Here is a 27,675-nt window from a genome sequence, read left to right on the forward strand (position 1 = left end):
ATTCCATCGATACCATGACTCGTTGGTGCTAAATAAAATCTCAACTCTTCACACAGCATTGCAAAACAATGTTCCAAAGTGACTGTGCCAAGAACACTGTCTGCAAGTTGTTAGTGGACACTCGCCACAAGCATGTGCGTCATTATGACATGTGAGGATGTGATCTACTTAGCCGAGTAAGCACCAAGGCATGGAAAATATCGACCTGTTTTATGCAATTCCATCAATACCATGGCTCGTTGGTGCTAAATAAAGTCTCAACTCTTCACATAGCATTGCAAACCAATGTTCCAAAGTGACTGTGCCAATTACACTGTCTGCAAATTGTTAGTGGACACTTGGCACAAGCATGTGTGTCATTATTACAACATGTGACCATGCCTGTACGCGGTAACTTTTTTTAGCAGCACTGTGGAAGCTACAGAACGGAAGCACTGTGCCAAAAAGTAGGGCTCAACTTGACTCAGAAATTTCTCGTTTGCCTTGCTGACATAAATGCAGCTTTACTTATCATCAGACTTGAGCAAGTGCGAAAAGTCATTGTTACAATACAGTTATCCTTTGCAAGAATGCCTTTCTTTTCATTTCTTAGGCAGCAACACCTTTCGAGCAGACCAGTTTCCCAAAATAATCATGGTGTCCATGATGTATAGTTCTTAGCTGCAAACACGCTTGCCTGGTTCTCCAAGAAAAATGTACTCTTAATATGCCACTAAAATGTACACTGAACAATCAAAATGTAATTCGTATTAGCATTTCTCCTGCATATAATTTTGTAACTGCATTAATGATGTGAGAGAGTAAAACCAAAATCGGCCGTACTACTTGTGGAAGCCTCACTTCCGAAGTCTTCGCTCCACTGTCAAAATAAGTTGTAGCCAAGTACAAGCGAGTAAGCACCAAAGCACAAAGGCATGAAAAATATCGACCTCTTTTATGCAATTCCACCAAAACCATGACTCATTGGTGCTAAATAAAACGTCTTCAAATAGCTTTCCAAGGCTAAGTTCCAACCAGCAACTGTGCTGAGTACACCGTCTGGAAATTGTTGGCTCTTCTTGACACTTATGGTGGTCAGTGCACAAATCTGCACAGTGGGCTGCTGTACACCATGTCCAGGTCAACACGGGGTCCTACAAGGTCTCGGATGTTGTTTAATCCACACTTGATCATGGTTGGCCTGCATAAACAAAGTGATCTCTGTAAAATTTCATTATACAAATTATAATTGCTCTATTGTACTGTCACTAATTTATCTCGGGAGCGCTTGTTGTGGATGGAGTTGTGAGAGAAGCACGGGTCGGAGGCGACACGGCAAACAACAAAATCGCAAACAGTAATCTAACTTCATACTTGACTCAAAAAAGAAACATGCACACAGTGATCAAAAATACGGCGATACCGTAAATAACACTGATCCAAGTCAAGTCTTATCCTTAGCCATAATCTGTCTCTATTAAAGAGGGCGTCTCCGTGGCTACTCTCATGCGCTCCCACAATAGTAGAATATTCGTACTGTTCCGATACCACTTCCGGAACTACAGCAAAGTGGCACCACCTTGCTGTCATCGGCACGCATTGGCTTGGCAATCCACTCGCCTGCATTGCCAGTGTCCTGGTCTTATTCGCCATCTTCGGCCCACTTAGTCATGCCAAACTCGTCCATGGCCTCATTGATGACGCACTCCTATGACTGGTATGGACCACTTCATTCTAGCTTGAAGCAGATGAGCTGTAGTCCACCCAGGAACTGCTGTAACCGGCTGCAGCAAGTCTGAGCAGCCTCACTCGAGTCTTCGGAGATCAACGGCCACTTTCCGGGTTCCTCACGCCTACATCCTTCAGAACCGGGCAGCTACTGATTTCGTCGCTGTAGCGATGCTGACCTTCCAGACCTTTGCAGTTCGAAGCTCCACAGCGCAGTGACAGCTTATCTTCCGTTATTTTCAATCACAGCTCGGGTCATGTGCCACGGGCCTTTTTCTGACCAATCTTGTATGTGAACATGGCGCGTATGCCCACCATCGGGGTCTTGCCCACATGTGCCGCATTCCAGTGCCGGCAAATGCATCATGCTCTCTTACTCATGACACGTACGAGTCGCAAACACTCTGATTGGGACCTATAGGGGGCACCTTGTAAGCGGCGCACAGCGCCACTTGTGGTGCAGCTGGCGCACAACGTAGAGAGTCTTAGCAGAGAGCAGTGCCTCACTGCTTTGAAAGCTATGGTGGAACAAGCGCCCGTGGCCAGCGCATTAGTGCGTGCTTCAAGTGGGATTTGAAAATATCGTAGCGAGACATTCTTCCGCATGTGCCACCATAAATAAATGGGAAAACCTGCACGAGAGCGGCCACGCTTTCCACGTTAGTGAGTGCCTTGCTGCCCATCATCAGTACCGACGGCTAAATGCATGCGTCGAATGGGCAATGCAAGATACTTGCTTCATAACTGTCGCAGTAAGCTGCATTCTTTCACACAGAATACTACTGGTGCATGCCTAGTACCCGCGTAATTGCAAAATACTCAGATCGCTTAGAAATATCGATGGCTCCATAGCCACTCGCCGTGAAAATCATGGTGAGTGGCCAGGTGGCATGCTCGTAGATTGCGGCATCGTGCCATGACGATTTTCAGCCGCCCAGTCTCGTGAAGTGCTTTGCTTGAAATTGTCGCGGCATCATCATCGCTCATCACGATCACAGTATTTATCTCGCAGCTCGCACAGCTCATGCTAAGAGCTTAATAGTTCATTCACACTAAAGGCGGCGCGGCAAAGCGGGCAAGCAAGCTTTTCGAAGCGGCGAGGCAGCCAGTGCATGCCCCTGTTCAGACCGCCTGCCGCCTATGGATTGCCGCGAGGCAGAGTAGGTGGGCATTCCGCATTTTTGTGCACGCTTACACCCGCGCCGCCTCCACGCCTTTGCTGTGTGGCGTTCTAATTGGCTGTGGCAAAGCGGCAAGCCTCGGCAGGCAGCGAAAAATTGCTCGGAGAGCAAATGCCTTTGCCGCCTGGTTTTTCTCCTGCTTTTGCCGCCCCTGGAGAGGAAGTTTTTTCCCGTTTTCCGCATTGCTGCGTCACCGCTTTGGCTGCCCCGCCGTCGGTGTGAACTAGCCTTAATTGGGGCGCGGGCAAGAAAGAGAACGCATGACGATTTCGGCCAGAGAGGACGGCGCAGCCCCGTTTCATTTTTCCCTTTGCCTTGTAAAGTACCGGCGATGACGGCGTGGTCACTTCAGCCACCATCAGTCTCTCCCATTCACTACAGCCTCTTGCGTTGTTTATGTTGCTTTTCGAAACGACACTGAAATGTACATCCATCGCTAGAGCATTTTCAACGCTTCGTTTTCCACCCTGTAGTTCTGCTACTTCATCCTAACATGCAGATTGTTAGGATGAACACTTGTGGATAAACTGCTGCGAAGGATGGGATTCAATTTATCACTTCGGTGGTACTTTTCTTTGGGGCTACATCACTGTGTTTTAGCCACACGAGCGTTTGCAATGCCATATCCTATTTACCACGCGAGGCGGAAGGAATTGAATAGGTGGACAGCAAAACAGTGTGTCGTCTGCTATGGTACTTCTAGTTCCAAGTCTATCCCTTCGCTGCTTCAAGGTGTAGTATAATTGGGGAAGAAAATGTGCTTTTGTGATGAGTTTTGTGTCCACTTGTTCAATGATCGTGTTCATCAATCCTTTTTGCGAATCAATAGATAATATTTGGGGCATATCAGAGAATGAAGCGAGCAGTGAAAATGGGAAAACAGGAAGAACGGTAAGAGGCGAGTTTTGATCGCAGCATGCGGTTATTCTTAGAAACATGGTGTAATGTTCTGCAGATCCACCTCAATTTAGTATTTTCGAGCACAAACACCAACCACTCGCACATATGGGCACGTGCTCCCAAATGTTAACATACGTAGGATGACCACATAAGTACGTGTACTCTACCCAATCAAGTACGACAATATAATGTATTTGCATTGTATATTTTGCATCACCAACTGTCCGTAATATCCACGGAAACACCTGAGTGCATAAAAAGCCCACAGGACAAAACAGCCGCTCTATATTATTGGTATCGTGGGACGTAAAACGATTGAAGTCGCTTTTGAAGCAACGAGTAGCATGGAATGGCATCTCTGTTATGTCAGAAGCCTGAAGTGCCGATAGGCTGTGTTATGTAGGTTGAGTGTAGATATTTCACATGCAGTGCATTGAAGCACAATGTTTGAGTGAGAATGACATCTCATGTAAAGGGAGAAAGAAAGGCATAAAAAAAGCCAGAAAGCTCCAAGCATGCATTTCAGTTTTTCTGTAAGAAACATATCGCCATTCACTGTATCGAACCTGGCTTTGTACCTTTGCAACACAAAAGTAAATAATTTTACGAGTGAGCCGCATGAAAATAATGGGCAGATATTTCATGAGGCTATGACGCGCAGAAAAATCTTTGTATGTGACAAAACAAGCGCGAAAACACCCTTTGCTGCAAATAAAACAAACGTGTTCAAATGTGCAAGCCACTTTAATGAAGACTTGACCGCTCGCATGATTATAACTGTCTCATAGTGACAACATTTGTTATTATTCTAAACTGCATAGCACTCTAAATTTGTGGGAAAAGTGCAACACGCAGAAAGCGGCGGCACTGACAAGAATTCCGGTGCGGCAGCACAACACTCTGAACCGGAAGTCGATGCAGATGGGTGCCGTAGTGCACAATCCTTTGTGTGAGCGGCGATTTTGCTATCCACCTGTTCTAAGGTTAGCTCGCTGAAACTCATTCTTCAACAACATCAGTCCTTTTTTTGTGAATTAAGCTAACAGTTATTTCGAAAACGATCGGTTGCTAAACATTTTGAGATTATGCCCGAATTCATTTAATAAATAGGGACACCCATTTCATGGCCAATCTTCCATGGTGGGCTGCTTCAGTTTAATAAGGGTCAACCAACAAACGTCTTAGCTTGATCGCACCAAATGCGCATAATGCTACTGGGCGGCTAGTTGTGTTTACGGTAATACACTACATAACCAAGTTCGCCCCTTTACTTATGGTCCTATCAACGCAGAAAATCACTAATTAATCTCGCATTGGATTCCCAAAAACTGCAAAGGGTACACAACGAGTTAATTATTATTAAGGTCCCTTAAAACATTTCATCAGCATCGAGCTGAATTAAAATGCCTTGCATACGTCTCCTTTCTCACCAGCTCTATGATGGCAGGAACATCACAAAAGATTATTGCACCAACAGAGGTGGCGTCTCAGATTAATGCAAGCATGCAGCGGCAGAACACAAGACGACAGAGACGACAAATGTGTATAAGAGGCACCAGTGTGCCCACAGTAAAACACTGGTTGATGAGAAAATCTAAGCAGGGTACCCTGCTTATAACGGACATCTCATTTAAAAGACAAGAATTGCTGCCCAGTGCATGTCTCTTATAAAGGGGTTATTATCATCAAGGTGCTCCAGGAACAAGAGGAAGGATGCTTTTCTTTGGTACAAGTGCATGCTCAATATTGCTTCGTGCCAGTTGTTACAATATGCTACAGTTGGCTATTCGCGACAAGATTGGGCTATAGGGGGCAGCATCGTCCCGCGAAAGTGCGGATAGGCGGTCGGCAGCGCGTATACAAATACACGCAGGGGCGCTCTGGCGGTGCTTCGTTGCATGTGTTCCGAGGCAATTGTCGGCAGATAAAATGCGTTGACTACAGTCTACTGCTAATATCTACGCTCTTCTCTAGTGAATAAGTGAACCACGCCTATGAAACTTCACTATTACCCGTGAGAAAAGCGCATTCTGCCTTTCATAGGGATAGATGCTCGCCCTAAGCGACTCTCTTCACGCTTTCGCACTAAATCATGCTTTGCTATGTTGTTTGTTCATGGTTAGCAAGAGTTCCGCCTGCAACGCACTGGTGTAGCGTGACTAAACTACTTATTTACATCTTTGTCATGCGCATACTACAAAAGAGAGAGAAACAAGATCGTAGAAAGCATGCATATCTGCGCGATTCGTTCAGTACCACCGTTCGCACCTTATACGCATATAATTTTTTTTCTCTTATTCTGTTCACCACGAAATGTGGGACAGTCGATAAGTTTTAGTCAGGAAAGCTTAGTGGCTGACGGCGTTTTGCGCTACACTGCGTTTATCACTGTACGCACATGTTCATGCACCAATAAAAATCTTATATAAGAGTTCAGCAGAAGCCTTTCATCATGTGTCCCGTCTTGTTCTTTTTTATAAAATTTACCACAATCCACAACTAAATCTTTCCAAAGCGCAGTACTTGTCATATAGATTCGACCATCCCCACAAAGTACACATTCCTTTTTCACATACCAAGTTCTTTCACGATTCCTCTATTCCCATTATTACCTCGAACGAATAGAACCACCCACCCTCCTCTATTGCCCAATCGACCGATGTCACTGCTTTTAAGGCTGCTGTTGAATGCGATGTTTACTCTCAGCAGCATTTTTCTTTGTTCACTCTTATTTTCCTCATTATGTATACTCTTACCCACTCCCTTTTGTAACGCCTTCGAGCCCTGAAGGTACAGAAATAAATAAATAAATAGATGGACTACGTGCATGACGGCGCAACAACAAATTTAGGCCTGGTAAATGGGACAACCATGTATTTTTTTTTTTTTTCAAACAAGAATTACCACTGCCTTCCCGTCAGTCACTAAAATTCCACACAAATGCTGAAAACAATGTAAAAAACTTGAAATTTTCATTGAAATTATGTGACATCATATATAAGGCATGCCGTCTGAATTAATTTTCAACGTCTGGGCACTTCAAAGCGTTCTTAAATCTAAGCACACGGTTGTGCACAATAACTCAGTTTTAAGTACTGTTTAAGTACCAAAGTCTCACAGTTTATGTGGTAGTAATATTTATATTTAGTGGTACCACGGCCAGATAAACAAAACTAAGGCTCTTTCGCATGATGAATAAACTACAGTGCCGTTGTTGTACACCTACAAACAGCGTGCAAGTGCATGGCATAGAGTTTTTTCTTTCTTTTACAACAGAGTCGTTATAAAACACTGCATTCACACACCATTAAATAGTCCTCATGTTTGAGATGATGCCAAGAGCATTTTGCGACGTGCTCAAAACGGAAAGCAGCACCCATTCTGATATTACCGTAATTACTCGAATTTAACGCGCACCTTTTTTCCGGTTAAGCGAGTTCATAAATCGCATGCGCGTTAGAATCGAGTACGAACAAAAAAATTACGGTCAATCTATTGCCATCGCAAATCCAAAATGGCCGCCCCCTACGTGCGTTGGCATGGTGTGTCGGCTATTTCTGCCTATGTGTTTACCATGTGCGGCACTTCGTACGTGTGCTGAGAAGTTCGTCATCTAGTAGTGCATTAGCATCGACGACTTGGAAGGGCCGACTCCAAAAACTCGAGTGCACCACGATGCCGCTTTTAAAAGAAAAGTCATCGCGTGTGCAGAAACGGACGGAAATCGGGCCGCATCGTGGTCCTTCTCGAAACGTGCGTGCGGGACCGGCGGAAACAAAAAGCAGAAGATTGTGGACAGCAAAGCTTCACGCAAAGGCTTCAGTGAACCACAGCAGGGTCGGTTTCCGCAAATTGAAGAGCTGCTCCGCGAGTACGTGCTTGAGGAGCGAGTGGCACAGCGGCCCATGACGACAGAACTGCTCCAAGTGCGGGCTATGCAATTAGTCTTAGAAAAAAGTCTAATGCGGAGCCTGTTTAAAGCGAGCAGGTGCTGGCTAATTAACTATATGAAGAGGAAAGGCTCTTCCCTCCGAAGGGGAACATGCATATGCGAAAACTTTTGCGGAGAAGTACGATGAAAAGCTTTACAGTTTTCAGAGGTTCGTCCTAAACTTGCGGCGCAACAACGGCTACCTGCTTGGGCAAATCTGGAATGCCGATCAGACGCCTCTTTACTTCGACATGCCTGGCACCACAACTGTCGAGAAGAAGGGGGCGAAGCAAGTTCGCGTGCTGACATCGGTCCACGGTAAAACTACAGTGACGGCAATGCTCTGTTACACGTCAGATGGGCACAAGCTTCGCCCGTACCTCATATTTAAATGGAAGACAATCCCGAAAGGAATCGTTTTTTCGAGTGGTGTGATCGTGCGGGCCAGCAAAAAAAAAATGGGTGCGCGTTGCAATCGATGTCTTACGTTTTTTTTTTTTTTTTTCGCGGTGGAAATCGGGTGTGCGTTACAATCGAGGGCGCGGTAGAATCGAGTAAATACGGTATTCTGATGAATAGAGGGTAGGATGACAATAAACAAGACTCTGGAAAGTTTTACTAACCGATCTTATTATCATTACAATGCATTAGCAGCTGAGCAAGACCGAATGCTTTTGTAGGTCGTTTTAGGCATACGTAGAAACAGTTACACTCGCACTGACATGACCAGACAAACCACACTTTGAGAACATGCACACGCACATAGTAACACAACGTGGCTAGCAGACGACGCAAGGAGCACTCCACACTTCACCGTTTCGGCCAGTTGCCGCCAAGCGACCACTCTGCTCGATCTCGCAACCAATACTGCAGGCGGTTATGCAAGCGGTACACCAAGCGATAACAGCATACGACAGCCTGGCCTACTAAAGTGCTCCTCACTTAAAAGGTAGTAATTTTTTCTATCAGAGGGTCTTTCTGTTACGACTCGTTGACTCTACATGCGCTCAAGCATGCAAGCTTTTCGTAGAAGAATCTTACCTCTCGAGGGAAAGCCCCCATGCAATGCAACGAACGTCCTGTGGCAGCCCCATGGGTTGCAGCATCTCCGGCCGGAACAGGCCAGAGTTCCCCACCTCGACCCATCGATCGAGGCCAGGGTGGAAGGCAAAAATCTCCATAGACGGCTCTGTGTATGGGTTGTAAGCCGGCTTGAAACGCACCCGCTCCATACCCAGCTGTGCAAAAAACCCGCCAATCAGCGCCTGCAGGTGACCCAGGGTCAAGCCTCGGTCAGCCACTAGGCCCTCAACTTGGCAGAACTCGGCCAGGTGCGTGGCGTCGAGAGTTTCATTGCGGAAGACCCGGTCGATACTGAAGAGCTTGCAGGGCGTGAAGGGCTGCCGTTGAGCGAGCGCGTAGAGCATTCGCGCACTCACAGCCGTGGTGTGCGTGCGCAGAAGATTCTTGCGAGCTTCACTTTCTAGCCACGGACTCTGATAGCCCTGCGACCCATGGCCGCCAACTGAGTGCACCAGCTTGACAGCCTCCACATACGATGGCTGAGGCAGCCGTTGGCACTCGCGGGGTTCTGCGAGGACAAGTCATAAGCTGGAATGATTTGAATATTTCTTACAAGAAGCAGGCAATATGGAAACAATAGGCAGAACCGTTACTTAAAAAAAAAAAACACACAGGAGTGCGTGAAAGATAGCTTCATTTCAAACGTGTGGTATAGCACATTGGCGAAATATTATAATAAGAGAAAAGAATGGTGTCGTTCCTCTCACTGCATGCCGTCCTGTCAAAAATAAGTCCTCATTTCATGCTTTCTTCTTCATATTGTCACGATGATTCAATAGTACTGGGGGAATTTATTAAACCACTGAGTAGCTAGCTCCAGGACGATGCGTCAGTCGTGGCTGGCTCTCGAGCAGACAAGAAGCACGTGATCTTCTTTTTACCTTCAGATTGAGGGCCGCTCTTGCCGTCGACCCACTAAGTGCGGGTGGTAATATCTATCTTTTGTTGGGACACTGTAGCAAACAATGACTTCTTTTGATAAGAATTGTTGCTAGTATCACCATTTAGTCTGCCACATCAACACAGATAAAAAAAAAACTGAGAGAAGGGGTGCAAGCAATAGATTAAATGACACCGCTCCCTCATTTCACTTTGCCCCACACTACATGTGCGGCATGAGGCTATTTGCCACACACTCCTTTTCATAAGAATAATGGCTGTACGAGATATTGTAATGGGGTCACGATGTTTTCAAGACTAAACTTTTCATTTGGGCAAACCTGTGCCCTGAAAATGACACATCCATTGACGAGCAATACATGCTGTAGATTGATAGTAGCGAACAGTGTCAGCCATCAATAATCTTATTATCGCTCGGATGTGCCATCCTTCATACATTACGCCTCGAAACATTCCAGCCTTATCACTGGGTCGTTGTGCAAGCTCAGGAACAAGCTCAGCTGTCCGCATCCTGCACGCGACTTTGACAAAACGGTTTCAGACAGCTGAAACAAGGTTACAAACAAAAGCCGAGCGTAGCCATCCGTCTCTGTGGGCCGGACCTGAACACATTAAAAATAAAAAACATAAAGATAGCAAGACATTATCTTCTTCAGTCCCAAGAAGAGAATTCCAGATCAATTTGTATGAAGCTTTTTAATATCGCTCTCTAGTGTTAAAAAGAAGAGAAAAAATGTGTTTTGGATAAACAAAGAAAGAAAAGAAAACCGGTGAAACTTAATTTTTTGTACCAATTATAATGTTATTTGCTATAAATTTAATTAAGTAGGACAGCTGCTAACTGCAATTTACAACACAGATAGTGCATAAAAGTGATTACAACTTCATTTGAGACCCTTTAGTAGTACCGTCACATATGCAGGGTAAATATAAACCACAGAAAAGTTTGAGAGAATTAAAAAGTTGACATTTTGTAGGAAACAGCATTTCCAAGCACTGTATGCAACACAAATGCCCGACATGCAGTGCCATCTCGTTGAGTTTATTCAGTCGACTCTCATTATTTCAAACTCAAAGGAACATCTAAATTTTGTTTGAATTATCAAGAAGTAGTCAGATATATGAATCTGGGCTATGCGACACCACACATTAGGATAAGACATTATTTTACAACATTTAAAAATTTTTTTAAGCGTTTTTAAACCCTAACTGCACCCAATGAACAAAAAGCAGCGGTGTAAGGTCCACAAGTTTATTGGCCATTTATTGCTGATTAAACCGTTTTAAAAAAATTGTGAATTGCCAAGTACTCCTTTGCTACATGTCTTCAGCACAAACCTTTCTATATCAGTTGAGAAGCATCATGGTTTACTGTGCATGTGCTTCATTTAAAACATTTGTTTACTAGCAAAGCCTTTTTCCTCGAAGGCCTAAGATGCGTATATAAACATTCAACAGATGTTTGTCTGGTAGGGTATAAAACTGAGAATGAAAAAACTTCGTTCGAGCCACCATCTGCCACACAGAGTAACAGAGGATACGAAAACCCCAATCAGCATTAACTGGCAGACCTCCGAAACGTGTACCGGTCCCATACGTCCAAGGAACCAGCGAGAGTGTACCCCTCCTACTCTGAGCACCCTATATTGCCAGACAAGGCCCATGTTTTCACACTGCCACCGATCATTCGAAGAACGGTTGGCTGAGTAGTCTGAGCTTTCATTTGTTGGTTACACCATCGTTGCCCTCCCCAGTTAAGAATGACCAGACCATTCTGCAGACATTGCTGACTGTACCCGATCGTCAGCGTCCGTGTCTTGTCTGGATCAGTGTCGTATTGAGTGCACTTGTAACCCCACCGACTTTCAATATTCGAGATTTGTTCTGTGCTTAAGAGCTCTTCTTGCTCACTTTGCACTCTACTCAGCATACCGTCTGCATGCTTTCGGAAGCATGAAAAACGGCTATTTCACAAAACCTATCACAAGTTATTGAAATCGGCGGGGCTATGCAAGTCTACCAACATCACAATTCTGTTTTTTTACCTCTGCTCAGGCAGACCTCTCTCACAAACTTTTCTGCAGGTGAGTTGCACAAGAGGACTCGCTTGCTGGATTTCGTGCCAAATGGTTGTGTCGTCCGCGATCTTGGATGCCGACGTAGCTCTCGTCGATCGGCTCGCCGTCCGATATCTCCTGACGCTGCATATCTCCCGCTGAGGGGTGCCCCGTCCTCAGACTTCTTTGACCGTGTCCCCCGTATCTCTTCTTTCTGTCATTCCTGTGCGATAAATGCTCCCTCTTCTTTACCTCGCTACTATTATTTTTATTCCCCTTATCCCTTGCCCTACAAGGCAATGCGCTGTGTCACCAACCAGGCAGACAGAAATTAGGTGGCTTTATCCCTTCGTCAAGAACCACGTATGCGAGCCAGCTTCCCGACCAGCCTTCTTCACGCTTGAATCGATTTTCAAGGTTGTCTTCCTGCCTTATGCTCCCCTCTCTTCACTCTATTGCGACTCTTTGCCCGTCTGCACTGCTCTACGACTCCAGCCACGCTGACTCAAATTCAACAGTTTCTTTTTCTGGCTAAAAACACGCTCGGAGCAGTTCCCGACATCCTGGCTTGTATGTTGCGCATGCGCGTCTTGTTCGATGTTGGTGTGCGTGTGTGGTCAGGAAGGCGGACGGAAGGCCTTCTACACCTTTTTTTTTTCCACTCAACACAACGTCGAAAGCGCAACCTCTTGGCTTGAGCGTGATCCGTGCGTTCAAGACATAACAGGTGCTGCATTGTGAAGAGCTGGCTCGTAGCAGTTGACCGCCTGGCAGCCAATTTGTCACTTCGAAAGTGCCTGTATTCAGCTGTGGAGATAACGAAGGCTCCGTGGGCTGAGGTGACGACTACACGTGTGCGAAATTTTTTTCGCGAGGCCGACTTCGTCGAAGTCAGACCCGATGCCGAGCCTGAAGCACCCCAACAGGACCACTCCGGCGTAGATTTGTAGCAGTGGGATGTCGACTCCGCCATGGGAAGGCAGGACATCTGCTGGGATGATTTCATCATGGCTGATGATGATGCCTGTTGAGGAAAGGACGAGCCGTCGTGCTTATGGCGAAGCCGACCCGTTGACCTCCTCTTTTATTTCTAACAGTGATCGACTTCCCCAATGATGATAACGCCGTTCTTTGTCTTCGACACAATTTGTAACAATGCAGACCATGCACGGATAAGAGCATTGTGAATGAAGTGCACGGCAAGATAATTTGAAGGAATCAGATGATAACGACGACAAAACTTGACAACCAGTGCCCCCAAGCATGCATGTAGCAAGTGGCTACATTATTAGCCTCAGGCACTGCCGCCAAGGGTCTCAGCAAAGAGCATGCTGCCGCTTTAAATAAACTCGAGAACATCATTTGTGCTCTGCGAGACATGTGCATTATTAACTTTTTTCGCGAAAAAACCTTTTCGTTGTCACTAGCAAGTGTTTAAAGCTGTGTTTCATGTACTACAAACTTCAGGATACAGCGAACAAATGCTGCGTCATGCTCAGGCCGTTATACACGGGCTGGACTGTATTACGTATTACAATTTCAAAAATAAACTGTACACTGTTGGAGTTTTGCTTGATTTCAAAACAGCTTTTGATTCAATAAAGCATCACATTTTATTTCAAAAGCTACCTTTATATGGAATCAGAGGCACTGTTTTCAATTTTATTAATAGTTACTTTTCAGGCAGATTTAAATTTGTGAGCCATAAAAGCATATGCTCAGAGTTGAAGGAAATAAAGTGTGGCGTACCGCAGGGGTCCATTTCGGGTCCCCTATTTTTCATCATTTATATTAACGGTATTGTGAACATACCCCATATGCCTAAAATGGTCATCTGTGCTGACGATACTAGCTTATTTTTCTCTGATAAAAATTTAGTTCACTTGGAAACAGGGGCCAATCATTAGTTGCATGAACTGCTGATTTGATTATCTCTCAACCAACTTCAGGTAAATTTGTCTAAAACTAAATACATTGTTTTCAAACCACGGAACAAACCTGACGACGCGGAAATTTCCCTTTCTTTTGATGCTTGTGTTATTGACCGTGTATCGGTATTTAAATTTCTGGGAGTATTATTCGAACAACATTTCGACTGGACTCATAAAAAAAACAAATAACATACTAGCATTTTTAAATCTAATGGAATGTTTTCTGAAATACGGCATCAGGTTCTGACTTGGCTAAAACGTCGGCTGTATTATTTGATGATACATTCTCAGCTATATTACTGCTTAGTAATCTGGGGCACCACAAGCAAAACCAACTTAGGTAAGCTGACAGTCCTTCAAAAGCAAGCTGTCCAACACATAGAAAACCTCAGATGGCTTGACCACACCACACCAATCTTCTTAAAAATGAGATCTTAAAAATTGATCAGCTATATAACCTAAGACTTGCTACATATATACACAGTGAAATGCAAAAAGATAAATCAACATTATCACACATGTATTAACCACACGTAAGCAACAAAGCTTAAGATACAGCCACTTCGAACTTCAGCTTCATCATCATCCGCAAGTTCTCATCAACATCCACAAGTTCTAAATTAGGTGAATGAAGCCATGTCAAAATCTGTGTTTAAGCTTGCCGTTAAATCTTACTTTTTGTCCTGTGTGCCCTCATAGTACAAGCAGGGCTTCAAGCGTTATGTGGCGTACGACATTTGTATTAAAAAATAGTACACTTGTTTAAATTATTTTCTGTATATCATGAACTATTCCCGATAGCATTGTGTCATGTTGTTCTTTTCTCTATGTGCTTCTGCTTTCCACTGAGTTGTTCAATTTATATATGTTCGAAACCATTTTTATGTCCGAACAGTGCTTGGGTGATAGGGCATTGTCAGACAGTTAATCCGCCTTTAGCCGGATCATCTCTTGACATGTAACATGCTGAAATAAACAACATATTAATATTACGATATTATTGTTAGAAAAATGGTGCATATTTGTTTCATCCAAAGAACACGCACAATACTTTTTTAAAAATTGAAACAAGGAGTGTGCAAATATTATCTTCTTCTTGTTGAAAAGAAGTGGAAACAGTTCTGAATAGTAGCAGCAGCTGACTTTTAACAAAATGAAAGCGATAAAAGGCAATATATGTTACGGATTAAAATTCACTATACTGTATAAACCGCTTAAAGCGCAAGTTGCGGGAGTCGCGAATATCCACACTATAAGCAGTACTGCACTATAATCAAAACAACCTTTTTCAAGGGCCGCACTTGCACAAAACATGTTGAACATGCAGCTTCGCGTGTCCGAAAATCGAAACGTGCGATGCGTGCTTGCTAACATTTAAATTTCTGTATGGTAAAAGAATTTAACGCCCAAAGACACACGTTTCCAATGAAATGAACCCAAAAGGGGGGGGGGGGGGAAAGGTGTTTAACAAATGAAAGCACTATTGCGGAAATTTGCCGACTGCTAGACCACCTTAATTATGCGCATTACATAGAAACTGTCGAATTATGCCCAGAATTTGATGCATTGAGAGACGCCAACCATTCGATTTCATGGGTGCACAACCACCACTTGGATTCACAAGACCACTACCGATTGAAACGCAACCATCGCCGATTATGCCTAACTTGCCGTTTGGTATGTTGTCGCAGAAAGTTTGCCCAAAACACGAAGATTCGGCGTCAAAAATATTGCACTAGCAGTGAATGAAGAACAGTGTGCATGAACAGCAACAGCAACAGCATGAACAGCAACAGCTCGCAGCTTCTTGGTGCAACCGCAAAACGATGCCTTTTCCGACGTCAATGCTTATCATTTTGTTCGGGCCTGGCCCATGTGGTAACTAATGAGAGTGGCTGTTTGTCCGGATTATCAACAAAATCAGCTAGCCGCGAGTGATGGATGATAAGAATGTCACAGAATAATGCAAAAGTCGCCGCTCCACGATACCCTGCCTCCATCTCGGTGTTGTCGTATATTTTTGTCGGTGGACACCTGCTGGTGTTAACGTAATAATGCAACTGTTTGGTTCGTTCACGAAAGCGGTTTTAGGCGTTGTTTCAGCGTGCTTTTCACTATGGCCTCGCTATGCATTGGTGAAAATCCTGTCGTGACGCTGCTGGTAGAAAAGTTTTTGAATTTTGAGATTAAACGTTCCTTTGTTTTGCTTTGTATAGCTCAAATCAGCTATATTGTTTTCGATTTCACTACGAAATTCTCACTTCGACGAAATTTTTCCCGCGCCCCTCAGTTTCGTTGTAGCGGGGTTCGATTGTAATTCTTTGTTGAGTTTTACCATGATGGTGGTTCCTACACGATGGCAGGCCAACAAGTGAGATGAAAGCGCACAAACACCCGCTCTGAAAGTCGTACAGGTGCGGTTCCCTGCCCAGTCATGGGTCGCACACTAGGCCAATATTTCAAGTATTCGTCCATGTCGAATACTTGAAAATTTTGAATAGTTTCAGTTGATTTCTACATGAATCCGAATACTGTGATAAGAGTCATTCATTTCGTTTCATTTCATTACCTTTTTTAAAAGCCCAACTGGAACATTACATAAGGGAATATTACATTCCACGCCAAACATCCCAAACATTGCACTCGACTTTCTCTAATTGTATTGTAAAAAATTGTGGGCATTCATATCAGCACACTATATGACCTCACAAACTAATTTTTGGAAAAAAAGCTTTTTGTGTTATTACAGTGATATTATTTTGCTACAGCGGGTGAAACCTAGGTTGCGAAAAGGTTCTTCAAAAAGCACAATATTTAACAGAGCACGTTAAATACCTGCCATGTGCTTGAAAAGGTATGGCACTATCTGATTATCACCCATTGATGAACACTACTATGTCTCATGATTGTGCTGAAGAAGTTCTACCACTTTACGTGCAATGAGAATATTTTTGAAAATTTTACGAATATTACAGACACAATAGGACTATATCACATGGTTGGAAAGTTAGCAATAAGAATGTCAAAAAAAGTATTGAAGTTGATGAACGAGTAGTTTCGAACTGGAAGATGTGCAAACACTGAGAACACCGCCAAGCCTGTGCGAAATGTGCAGCACAGCCACCGCAAAAGCTGGAAAAGGGGCCTTTCAGAGCCTTTTCTAAACAACCTTTGGGTAACTGCTACAAGAATGCTTGCTCGGTACTGACTACACCATAAATAATCAATTTTGTGAAGTAGGCTGCATTCACTATGCCATCCATCATTTTTTGGAGAAGTGTGGAACCCACTACACACTTGCTAGGATTTTTGTCCAATTTTTTAATGCAGTGGCTGACAACGATGAAGAATTATGCCTGAAGTGGGTATGCACCACAGTTAACCGAAGATCAAGAACGAGCTTTTTAATGGGTTGGAGCATTGGATAACCTACTCGTTAAACTATACGCAATGTGTGACGCCTGGCTGTTCCTTTCATGTCCTAAAACGCTTTATCACTCATAGAAATGCAATTCCTTTCCCGACATCAAGCCTGCCTAAGGTGAGTTTCGAAACGAGTTCCAATAACTGGCGTGGCTCAGTGCAGAGCTGGCCACAGAGAAAGAAGTATTTGAGGAGGAGAAACTCGCAGGCTACGCCAGTGCGCGAGGGCAATGCGATAGCATCATGGAGCTATGTGGTTTGCGCCAAAGCTCGGCAGATGACACTTTCAGCGTGTTGCCATCTTTTACATGCACTTCTATGGGCGCAACTCATGAAAATCGTGATAGTGCCTCGTATACTGCAAAAGTTATGAAAAATTTGTGTTTAACATGAATAACTAGATGTGACAAATATTTCACTGGCAGTTACTAACTGACACTGTTTGAATTATGATCGCAAAGTGCCTGAAACAAGCTGCTAGTAATGGCCTGGAGCAGACGACGTCTGCCGCGTGCACGTGCTTCTTGCTCCTCGATGGCATGTTGTGGGCTTGCATTCGGGATGGCCTCGAAAGGGAAAGTTCCCCACGTGATGTCGAGAATCTATTCGCTATATGCCGGCTTTCTCTCTCTCTTCAGCGCTCTCAGTGACTTCAGTGCGCTGCGCCAGCGGCGCTGACTCTTTGCGCACGCTTGTCACATCGCCACAAAGGAGAGCACTTTGCAGAAATCGAGCAATGTTTTTTCAGGATGGCGCGGAAATTTGCTGTGCCAAACTGTAACAGTAGTTATGCGTCCTGCAAAGAGAAGGTATTACAGTAGAATCTCGATGATACGAATCTCGTGGGGTCACAAAAAATATTCGTAATAGCCGAAATTCGTATCATCGGAACACATGCAAAACTAGCTCAATTAACACCGAGTCGGAGGCAAACTCATTTTCCGCAGGCACTCGAAAAAAAATTTTCTTAGAGAAAAAATCTCTGATGTCTTTCTGCTTCTCTGCTTCATTTTTTTTTTTGTAAAGTCACTCAGCAGACTTTTCTGGAATTCGTAAAAACGCGTGCACATGTCATCATTGATTCCTTCAGCAGCCATAGCATGCCTCAGGACACCGAGGGCGTGCAGAGTTTCAGCTGCCGGTGGTGGTCCTTCGCCGTTGCACTCGTCCATTTCCTTGTCATCGTCGCTGGAATCGGCAACCTCACACGTGACCTCGTTGACAATATCTTCCACCGTGCGCGCACCACAAGTGGCAAAATTGTCATCCGCCGTGCAAAGGTCATCAGCCGAACACCCGGCATCAAGGCATTCCCAACCCTCAATGGTCTCCTCCGACTCTGAAAGGGCCTCAGGCACCTCTTCAGGAATCCTAAAGAAGCCGCATTTACCACAGCAGTTCGCAATGGTAGTCAGCGTTACTCTATCCCAAGCCATTGAGATAATATGAATGGCGTCCAAAAGGCCTATTCGCAGGCCACCTTCGTCTTTTCTGTTGATTTTGGCAAGGAGGCGGCGCACAAGAGGGCTCTTGAAATGATGTTTGACATTTTTTTATAATGCCAGCGTAAAGCGGTTGCAAGTGCGTCGCCGTGTTTCCGGGCAGAAAAACCAGCTTGACGTTTTGAAGCTTCACTTGCTTCGGGTGGGTGGCGCACTGGTCAAGAATCTGAACAATCTTCAGATTCTTACAGGCCATTCTTCTGTCAAGGAGAGACAGAAATTCTTCGAACAGGGCCGCCGTCATGCACGCTTTTTTTTCTGCGTGATAGACGCATGGCAAATGGCTCTCGCTCTTGAAACACCGAGGCTTCTGAAATTATTCAACTATGGTCAACTTCAGTTTTTCCGACCCGTTGGCGTTACAGCACAGAAAAACCATTATTCTTTCTTTGTTTATTTTGCCTCCTAGGCACGCTTCACCATTTAAGCAAAGGCTCTTCTCGGGTTGAAGATTAAAAAACAGGCCTGCCTTATCTGCATTAAAAACATCACGAGGCTCATACCACGAGATAAGAGACTCCAGCTTCGCGAGCCAGTCGCTAACAACGGTCTCGTCAGCCTTCTTGGCTTCCCTGCAGATGCTTTTGTACACGAGACAGTGTCTCGTCTTGAAACGGTGCAGCCACCACCCTGAGGCCTGGAATACGTCGATGTGCAGAGCAAGTGCGATTTCGTCGGCTTTTCTACGCAAAACTTTGCCATCAATGTTCACACCGGCTGCAGTAACTTCCTTGAACCAGATCAATAAAGATTCTTCAAGTTTCACAAGTTGGGCTGTCTTCGCTCGCTTCGCATTGGCACTGAATGAAAGCACATTTTTCATTATTGTGTCCCGCTGTCCAACAATTATGCTCAATGTCGACGTAGCGAGGCCTAGCTCCTTAGCCAACTCCGTGCGTTTTCTTTTCGGATCCTCATCGACCTTTCAAAGAGTGTCCAGTTTCTTCTTAAAGGAGAGAGCCTTCCTCTTGTGAGACATGGCTTGCCGAGACTCTGCAATAAGGCACAACAAAGCACATACGTGTGCTCGACTGGGCAAGACTGTCGACAGCCTCCGCACTACAGTAACCACGTGTCCGCACCAGAGAGCACCCACCACCAAGCAAAACAAAGATTAGATGGGATTTGTGTCTCCACCGTCGCCAGCGCCATCTGGAGCCTTCAAGAGAAAGCAAAAGACACACTCCGGCGTTCGAGAGCGCGCAGATCTTTGAGTCTGTCGCCCGCCGCTCGCAGGCGGCACTGACAACGTGCCAAACTGGCGGCGCAGCATGCATTTCAGTGCGTGCGTGGACGCTGCTTGCTTTCGCGGCCGTCAGTGGGGGTGGCGTTTATTCGTATCAAACAACTCGGGTAAAAAATCAGTTCGTAACAACTGTACTCTAGCACATAGTAAATTAATGGGCCTTGGTCGGGATCACAGAAAAATTCGCATCACCTGGAATTTTGTATCAGCCGTGATCATATCATCACGAGATTCTACTGTACATCCAAAGCTCCTAGTGACCAGGTGAGGTTGGAGGAAGTGTGGACTCGTGCCATACCTAGGAAAAATCCCGTGCTCACGCTTCGTGACTATGTTTGTGAGAAGCACTTCTCGGACGGTGATTCTGCCACACCATATTACATGACACATAGACACATTGCGTGACACTGCATGCTATTTATACAGTTTTTTCCCTTTCAAAGCAGCTTCCAGCAGTGTTGTAGCTCTGTCGTGAAACAGCTGCCGCCATGAAGAAGGCGTGGGTGCGATTCCTACCTGGAAGCAAAGACATTTGCATCTTTCTCAATTTCACGGTCCCAGAAAACACATATTTTTCCTTCCCAACCAGCGACGAAGACCTTTCTGCGAAACAAGCTCTAATGTTGTCGCATTAAAATTTGGAGCTGGCGAGGACGCACAGAAGCACACCTAGATGCAGGTGAGGTATGGACCAACGTTAGCCCGTACGACGAATTGGAGCGGAGTGGCCTAGAACGAGAGTGTGGTGAGAGCGACGCGCGTTTTTCCTCTTCTGCTAGAGCAGTTTCACGACAGAGTAAGTGCTGTGCTCAATTTCGTAACTTTTTAAGGGAACCCGAGGGAGTGCAGTTTCACCTCCTCAAGGATTATTGCGCCGTGCGGCTGGCACGCAGCAAACCCGGGTTCGAATTCTATTGGGTCCTTGGCGTTTTATTTACCGAGTTTTTTCTTATTTCTTGCAATACTTGTTATGGACACCGGCGGCGGCGGACAACTACAGCACCACACGTGACCTATGCTCCGATTTCATAACAGCTTTTTCTGTAAAAATGCAAGATGCTCCATGTTTAGGCACATGTAGAGTGGTGATGTGGTTCAAGTAAAAATTCACGCTTGGTATCGTTTGAAAGAGGAAACAGAGGAGATTTATTTTTGAAAGATTAATTAAAGGTGAGAAACGCAAATTTATGTTGAAGGTTTGCACCGTCGTGTCTGGGTTTCAGGCCCATAAGTCCTCTTCACTGCGCTACCACACTTCCTTGTGGCAAAGGAAGTATGCAGCACCCAGGCGGGTGGCAAGGTGCTACTGCGAGTTTTCACATTGCTGAAAACTAACAAACAGTGTATATGGTTTGCAGAAGGTTTTGGAAGGGCACTAAAGCGTGTACTGGTTAGTAGCCAGAGCTGAGCACTATTTCTCTGCCACGTCACTACATTTGCACACACAACAAACACAGAAATTGGGTGGTGTGCCAAGTTTTCAATCCGTGCGGAGGTTGGAGTTATTACTTCCACTGCCGACTTATAAGTCTCCGCCACTTGAAATGGCTGTGTTGCTAAGCAGGAAGCGAGCCCGGCATTAACCGTCCTCAGTTACCATAGCACGAAAACGTAAAGCGTGCGGGTATCTTTGAGGTAGATTGTAGACTCAAATCCTGCTGAGGAATTAACTTTCTTTTTTTCAACCCTTCTCTCTTGCACCCAGAACACAAATATATGTTTGATATTTTTCTCTGTCCAGGTAAAAAGCTCAAGGGGTGTAAAGATAAGTTCCTTTTAGATATTTATCGCTTTTGGTTTTCGTTGTACAAGCTGACCATGTAAAATTTGCAACGATACTCACCTGATGTGCTTGCTCGCCGACATGATAACTGGAGCAAAGATACGAGCGTCACACACTAGTGAAGCATTAGTCACACTCAAATGAGCTGCCCATAAAAAAAACTACAAGTGGTGCCTGTTAGGCACATTATATTTTCAACGAATCATCTTTTTTTTTTCCCTCACACTTAGACAGTGGCACTGGGGAAAGCCAAAGCTCAAAACGAGAAAACTCACAGCAACACATGATCTTGCCACCCGCATGGGCGCCACATACTTCCTTTGCCACAAGGAAGTGTAGCGATGCAGTGAAAAGAACTTACAGGCCTGAAACCCAGGCACAGCACCGCGAACGCTCAACATACGTCTAAAACAAAAATCACTCCGAATAAACTTTCAAAAATAAATCTCTCTGTTTACTCTTCCAAAAAAGACCAAGCGTGCATTTTTACTTGAATTGCATCACCACTCTACATGTGCCTGAACGTGGGGCATCTCACGCATTTTTCAATGTTTGCCACCCTTCCACTTTGAAACTACTCGGTCATCGACGCCAACACTTTTTTGACACGCTTATTGCCAACTATCCAACCATGTGATATAGTCCTAATGTGTCTGTGATATTTGTAGAATTCTCAAAAATACTCACATTGCGCGCAGAATTGCAGAACTGCTTCAGCACAAAGCCCATCGTGAGACATAGTAGTGGTCGTCAATGGGTAGCAAATGGCAAGTATTCAAGGTGTTCCGTACTGTACTTTTCAGAGTATTTTCTCGCAACCTAGCTTTCACCCACTCCAGCAAGATTAAATTCACTGTCATAGACAAAAAGAAAAAATTTTGCCACTAAATTATTTTTCATGGACAAGTAGTACGCTGATATAAACATACACAATTTTATACCATCCAACACAAGAGGGTCGAGCGCAATGTTTGGCGTGGAATGATCCATATTCAAAGTGCTCGAATATGAGCACCCCTTAGCAACCACGCGACCAGTACGTACCCTTGAGGAAGAAGGTGTCATGGGCGTCTCTCGCTGGGTGTTGCTGTGGCTGGAAGAGGGCGTCAAAGTTCCAAAAGGCATTCTCTACATAGCGAGCTGTTGACATCTCCGTGAAGCCCATTTCCAAAAAGACCTGTCGCACCTCAGAGCGCACCTGCACAAGCAAGACCTTCAATTTAGGTGCACTGCAAGCAGCTCACAGAGTGGCTACACTCACAACTAATTTGCACTGTAACAGTACATACAGCAGAGCTTTGGTGGTACAATCACGGCTCGTAAGTATTTCGCGGTCGTATGAATTTTGCTGTGGTCCCGGCCGAGGCTTATTAGTCTGCAGTGTAATGAAGTACGGTTGTTACGAACCAATTTTCTCCCCACAACGTTTCATATGAACGTATGCTAGCGTGCAGCTATGAACAGAGCACTTCTAAAATTTTCTGGCGTTAATCTATCCCACGCTCATTCAATCCATCTTGCCACAGTACTCGGGTGTCATTAAAAAAAGCGTACAATTATTAGGCTGAAGCTACTAGCCGTTATGTGTCACAATGCACCTGGTTTATTAATTACACACACGAGCCGAATCTTCCAGAGTAGAAGTATGATCACTGACGTTTGAAGCCTTCACTGGCAATCATTCACAGCCATTCATGATGTTGCTACAGCCTTGACAAACAATAAATGTAAATGTATGCGACCTTTTCTTTGTTGCACAGTAATTTTCCATGCTTTCTGGTGATATGAATTTCGAATGATATGAATATGTTTGGTGACCCTATGAGATTCGTATCACCAAGGTTTTACTGTAGCTAGGTGGGCTAGTTGGTACATATTGCATGAAGTAGTATGAAACTTTGAGCGTGAGTAAACACCGCAGGACAAAAAAGTAAACAGAACCTACATAAATACAAATATCATATCATGAATGTGACAAGGAGTTACAAGAAGGCTAGTGCAAATACTTGAGCATTTTTAATATTTGCAAGAATAATAACGTGTTTAAATTCAGTTTGACACAAATTTAAATTGCTGGAAATTTCAACGTATTAAGAATGAACAAACAGGTGTAAAGAATAAAATAAATAAGATCTGAGCTAGTTGGTGCCAATTCATTCTAAAAGACAGGGCATAGAAACACGGACACAAGAAGTGTGTCCTGTCTTTTTGTGTCAGTGTCTGATTGCCATGTTTTTCAGAACGAGTAAATAAATATATTAATCTACACATTACCTTCCTATGAAAATGGCTTCACTGCAATAAAGGAGTGATGTACCATGAATAAACTTTTTCAGAAGAAATACACACTGCCACGAAGTGCCACTTCAAGGCTAACTTAAATAAACATACAAGTTAACCCTTACGCCAATTCACAATTGTTTAAGCTTAAAAGCTCGTTATACCAGCTTATACTATTATTTAAGCATAGTAAATTTAAATATGTCGCATATTTTGCAGGATATCACTTACACACTACCAAAAATGAAATCCTGCAACTATCACTTTCACTTCCTCTAGAAAAAAAAAAGACATTTGCACATGCCTCGTCTCAATCTTAGAAAAATATTGTGCAGGTTACTTGGGTCATGACAAATATGCTCATTTTTTACAGCGAAAGGTGTTACGAGATCAGAACACGGGTCATGAGTGGCACCGCAGTTGTCCGCCGTTGCCGCCGTTGTTCGTAACCAGTATCACAACAAATAAGAAAAAAAAAATTCAGTACATAAAAAACACCAAGGACACAATGAGATTCGAACACGGGTCCTAAGTGTGCCAGCCCAGTATTTTACCACTGAGCCACGTCAGAGCTTGGAAATTGTTTCTAAACTTGCCTTAGGCAGGCTTGATGTCGGGAAAGGAATCGCATTAACATGAGTAATAAAAAGTTTTAAAACATCAAAGGAACAACCAGGTGCCACACTATGTCGATTGTGCAACGAGCGGGTCGTTTAATTCTCCAACCCATTAGAAAACTTTTTCTTGATAACCTATTAACTGTGGCAGATACCCACTTCGCACATAATTAACCGTCGTCAGCCACTGCATATAAATATTGCACGAAATTCCTAGCAAGTGCGTAGCGAATACCACGCTTCTCCGAAGAATTGCGAAGAATACCGTAGTGAATGTTGGCCTGCTACACAAAAATTATGATTATTTATGGTGTAGTGGGTACCCAGCAAGTGTGCTTGTAGCAGTTATCCAAAAAGCATTTAGAAAAGGCTCTCAAAGGCCACTCTTCCAACTTTTGCCATGACTGTGCTGCGCTGAGAGGCCTGGCATCTTTCTTTATATTGTAACGAACAAATACAACGCCGGAAGCTACAACAGCTATTTATTTTTGGCGAACTTGTGCCGTCAACTAAATACACACGGGTTGACCTGAGCTCGCAGAGAAATTCTCGTCAACCTCTTCTTTGTGCGCCTCGCCGCGTGCCGCTCCTTCGAAAAACCGCCAGCCTTCTTTTTCCAGCGCGTGGTGTCGTGACACGTGCAGCCAGCGTTGCATGGGGCGTTTGGCTTGTCAGTTGGTCTGGCAGAATTCATAGGAGCAGGAAGCGGCGCAAGACTTCAGTAGGTGCCTAACAACATGCGGCATTAGCTCACCCACACCGACCATAGAAGGACTACAGCATACCATCCATAATCAAACGGATTAACCGAAAGACTCAACAGAACTCTCGCCGACATGATCTCGATGTATGTGGACGTCGAGCACCAGACATGGGACAGTATTTTGCCTTATGCTACATTTGCGTACAATACCTCAGTACAAGAAACGACACACTTCACGCCATTTCAACTTGTTTATGGTTGGGCGGTCACAACGACCTTAGACGCGATGTTACCTGTCAACGATTCGAATGAGAGTGACCCGCACATCGGTGACTTCATAGAAAGGGCAGAAGAGGCACGGCAATCGGCAAGACATCGTATCATTTTACAACAAAGCTCCGACGCAAGTTGCTATAATCTCAAGCGGAGAGACGTACAGTACAACCCCGGAGACAAAGTGTGGGTGTGGACGCCTGTACGCGCACCTGGCCTATCGGAAAAACTGATGCGGCGCTATTTCGGCCCTTACAAAGTACTTCGCCGGTTAGGCACGCTAAACTACGAAGTAATTCCTGAAGGCCAAGTGTGCTCAACCCGACGCAGGAATCACCCAGAAGTCGTACATGTAGTACGAATGAAACCGTGCTACGAAAGGCACTAAACGAGACAGCTGATAAATGTGCTCAAGCATCACATCAATACTGCTGTACAAAACTGTTCAACTTCAGCGTACGCATCGGCACGATGCGTTTCGGGAAGGGGACTAATGCCGCATGTTGTTAGGCACCTACCGAAGTCTTGCGCCACTTCCTGCTCCTATGAATTCTGCCAGACCAACTGACAAGCCAAACGCGCCAAGCTATAAACGCGCCATGCAACGCTGGCTGCACGTGTCACGACACCACGCGCTGGAAAAAGAAGGCTGGCGGTTTTTCAAAGGAGCGGCACGTGGCGAGACGCAAAAATAAGAGGTTGACGAAAATTTCTCTAGTGAGCTCAGGTCAACCCGTGTGTATTTAGTTGACGGCACAAGTTCGCCATAAATAAATAGCTGTTTTAGCTTTTGGCGTTGTATTTGTTCATTACAATATTATGTCATATAAACTACTCGAATTTGATTCGAAATTATTCTACACAAAATCATTATTCACTTTGAACCTAAAATCTACAATTTACACAAACATAGTAACAAGGCATGCACCCAAGGCATGTGTTTGGTGTCCGTTATTAAAATGTATTTTCTTGTCAGGCTGTCACAGAGATATCTTACCCACATCGTTGGTGTTCTTTGTGACATGGTATCCCACCAAGATTCGTAGAGTTGTCTGATGCGGGTGACAAAACAAAATTAGAGTACTTTCAAGCAGAGGTTTGAAGTCAATCATTTCTATTACTGCATGAGAAGGAATTCAATTTTATTAAAACACTGTTATGAATTTCGGCAGTCTAGAGACAGACAGGACTATAGTTATAAACTCATTATAACAAAATTGGAGGGACACAGCAATTTGCTGGTTATAACCAATATTTCATTATAGCCGCTGGGGACATTATTGGTATACCCAAGACAAATAATGAACGAAATAGCATCGCACCGCATGGTGGTATGCAACAAAATAATCGCCTTCTGCAAATAAAAAGGAAATGTCACACACCTATTTTATTGCACTTCAAAATACACAGCTCGCATTTCAAATAGGCATAGCTGCAGAGAAGTCCGTAATCGAACGTTGATGCATCTGTCTGATGGCTCGCTCAGCTGCGGTTGCAATATTCAAGGCATCTTCGCCACCCACGTGAGGGCCGTAGTAGCGGCACAGTACGCCCACCATGTCTAATGCCTCTGACATTGCCGGCACGTTGGTCTACCACACGATAGTCTCCCGCTTGTCGACAGAGTCATTGTCGCTGGTTTCATCCAGATTATTAACAGCGCGCACATAGTCATCATCCGGGAGCTGTTCCATTGCCACCACTTCCGTGTCCACATTCGCATAGTGGCAAAACAACTTGCTGTCGGGCATGACACCGGTGTCGCGAAGTGCCATTCATGATGCTGCGACTTCGTCAGATCTGACGAAACGGTTCAGCGTAGCGGCCTCGTCTAACAATGGCTTATCGCAAGTGTCTAGTGCGGCAGCAAATGAGGCGTGTCAAAAACAATTTGCAATCAAGCTCGCTGTCACACTCATTCATGCCGCTTGAAGCTTTCGAGTGCAGCGTACAAGTCAACTTTGGTGTTCCGCTTCAATCTCATGTGGAGCAGAAGCCTGCCAATTACGTGCTTGCATTAACCTACCTTCAGCGACATTATCACGCCTTGGTCAAGCGACTGTATTTTTGCAGTGCAATTCGATGCTAAGGAGCGCGGCAGCAATGTGGTGGGCGGTACAGTTATCCAAAACAAAGCACACCTTGCGGTTCGCCTTTG

At 44.6% G+C, this 27,675-nt stretch overlaps 1 protein-coding gene across 1 annotated transcript in view; it reads right to left on the bottom strand.

The window, feature by feature from the left end:
• Nucleotides 1-915: 915 nt before the first annotated feature.
• alpha-PheRS (phenylalanine--tRNA ligase alpha subunit) overlaps nucleotides 916-27,675 on the bottom strand; it is a 40,122-nt gene continuing 13,362 nt past the window's right edge. Inside the window, exons 4-6 of the mRNA XM_037432578.2 lie at nucleotides 22,689-22,842; nucleotides 8,761-9,310; nucleotides 916-1,180 (exon numbers count right to left, since the gene is read on the bottom strand). Coding sequence (XP_037288475.2) covers nucleotides 1,075-1,180; nucleotides 8,761-9,310; nucleotides 22,689-22,842 — 810 coding nt within the window. The 3' untranslated portion in view covers nucleotides 916-1,074. The remainder of the gene's footprint in view (nucleotides 1,181-8,760; nucleotides 9,311-22,688; nucleotides 22,843-27,675) is intronic.

This window comes from Rhipicephalus microplus, chromosome 10 (genome assembly GCF_043290135.1).
Source record: "Rhipicephalus microplus isolate Deutch F79 chromosome 10, USDA_Rmic, whole genome shotgun sequence".
Taxonomy (NCBI): domain Eukaryota; kingdom Metazoa; phylum Arthropoda; class Arachnida; order Ixodida; family Ixodidae; genus Rhipicephalus; species Rhipicephalus microplus.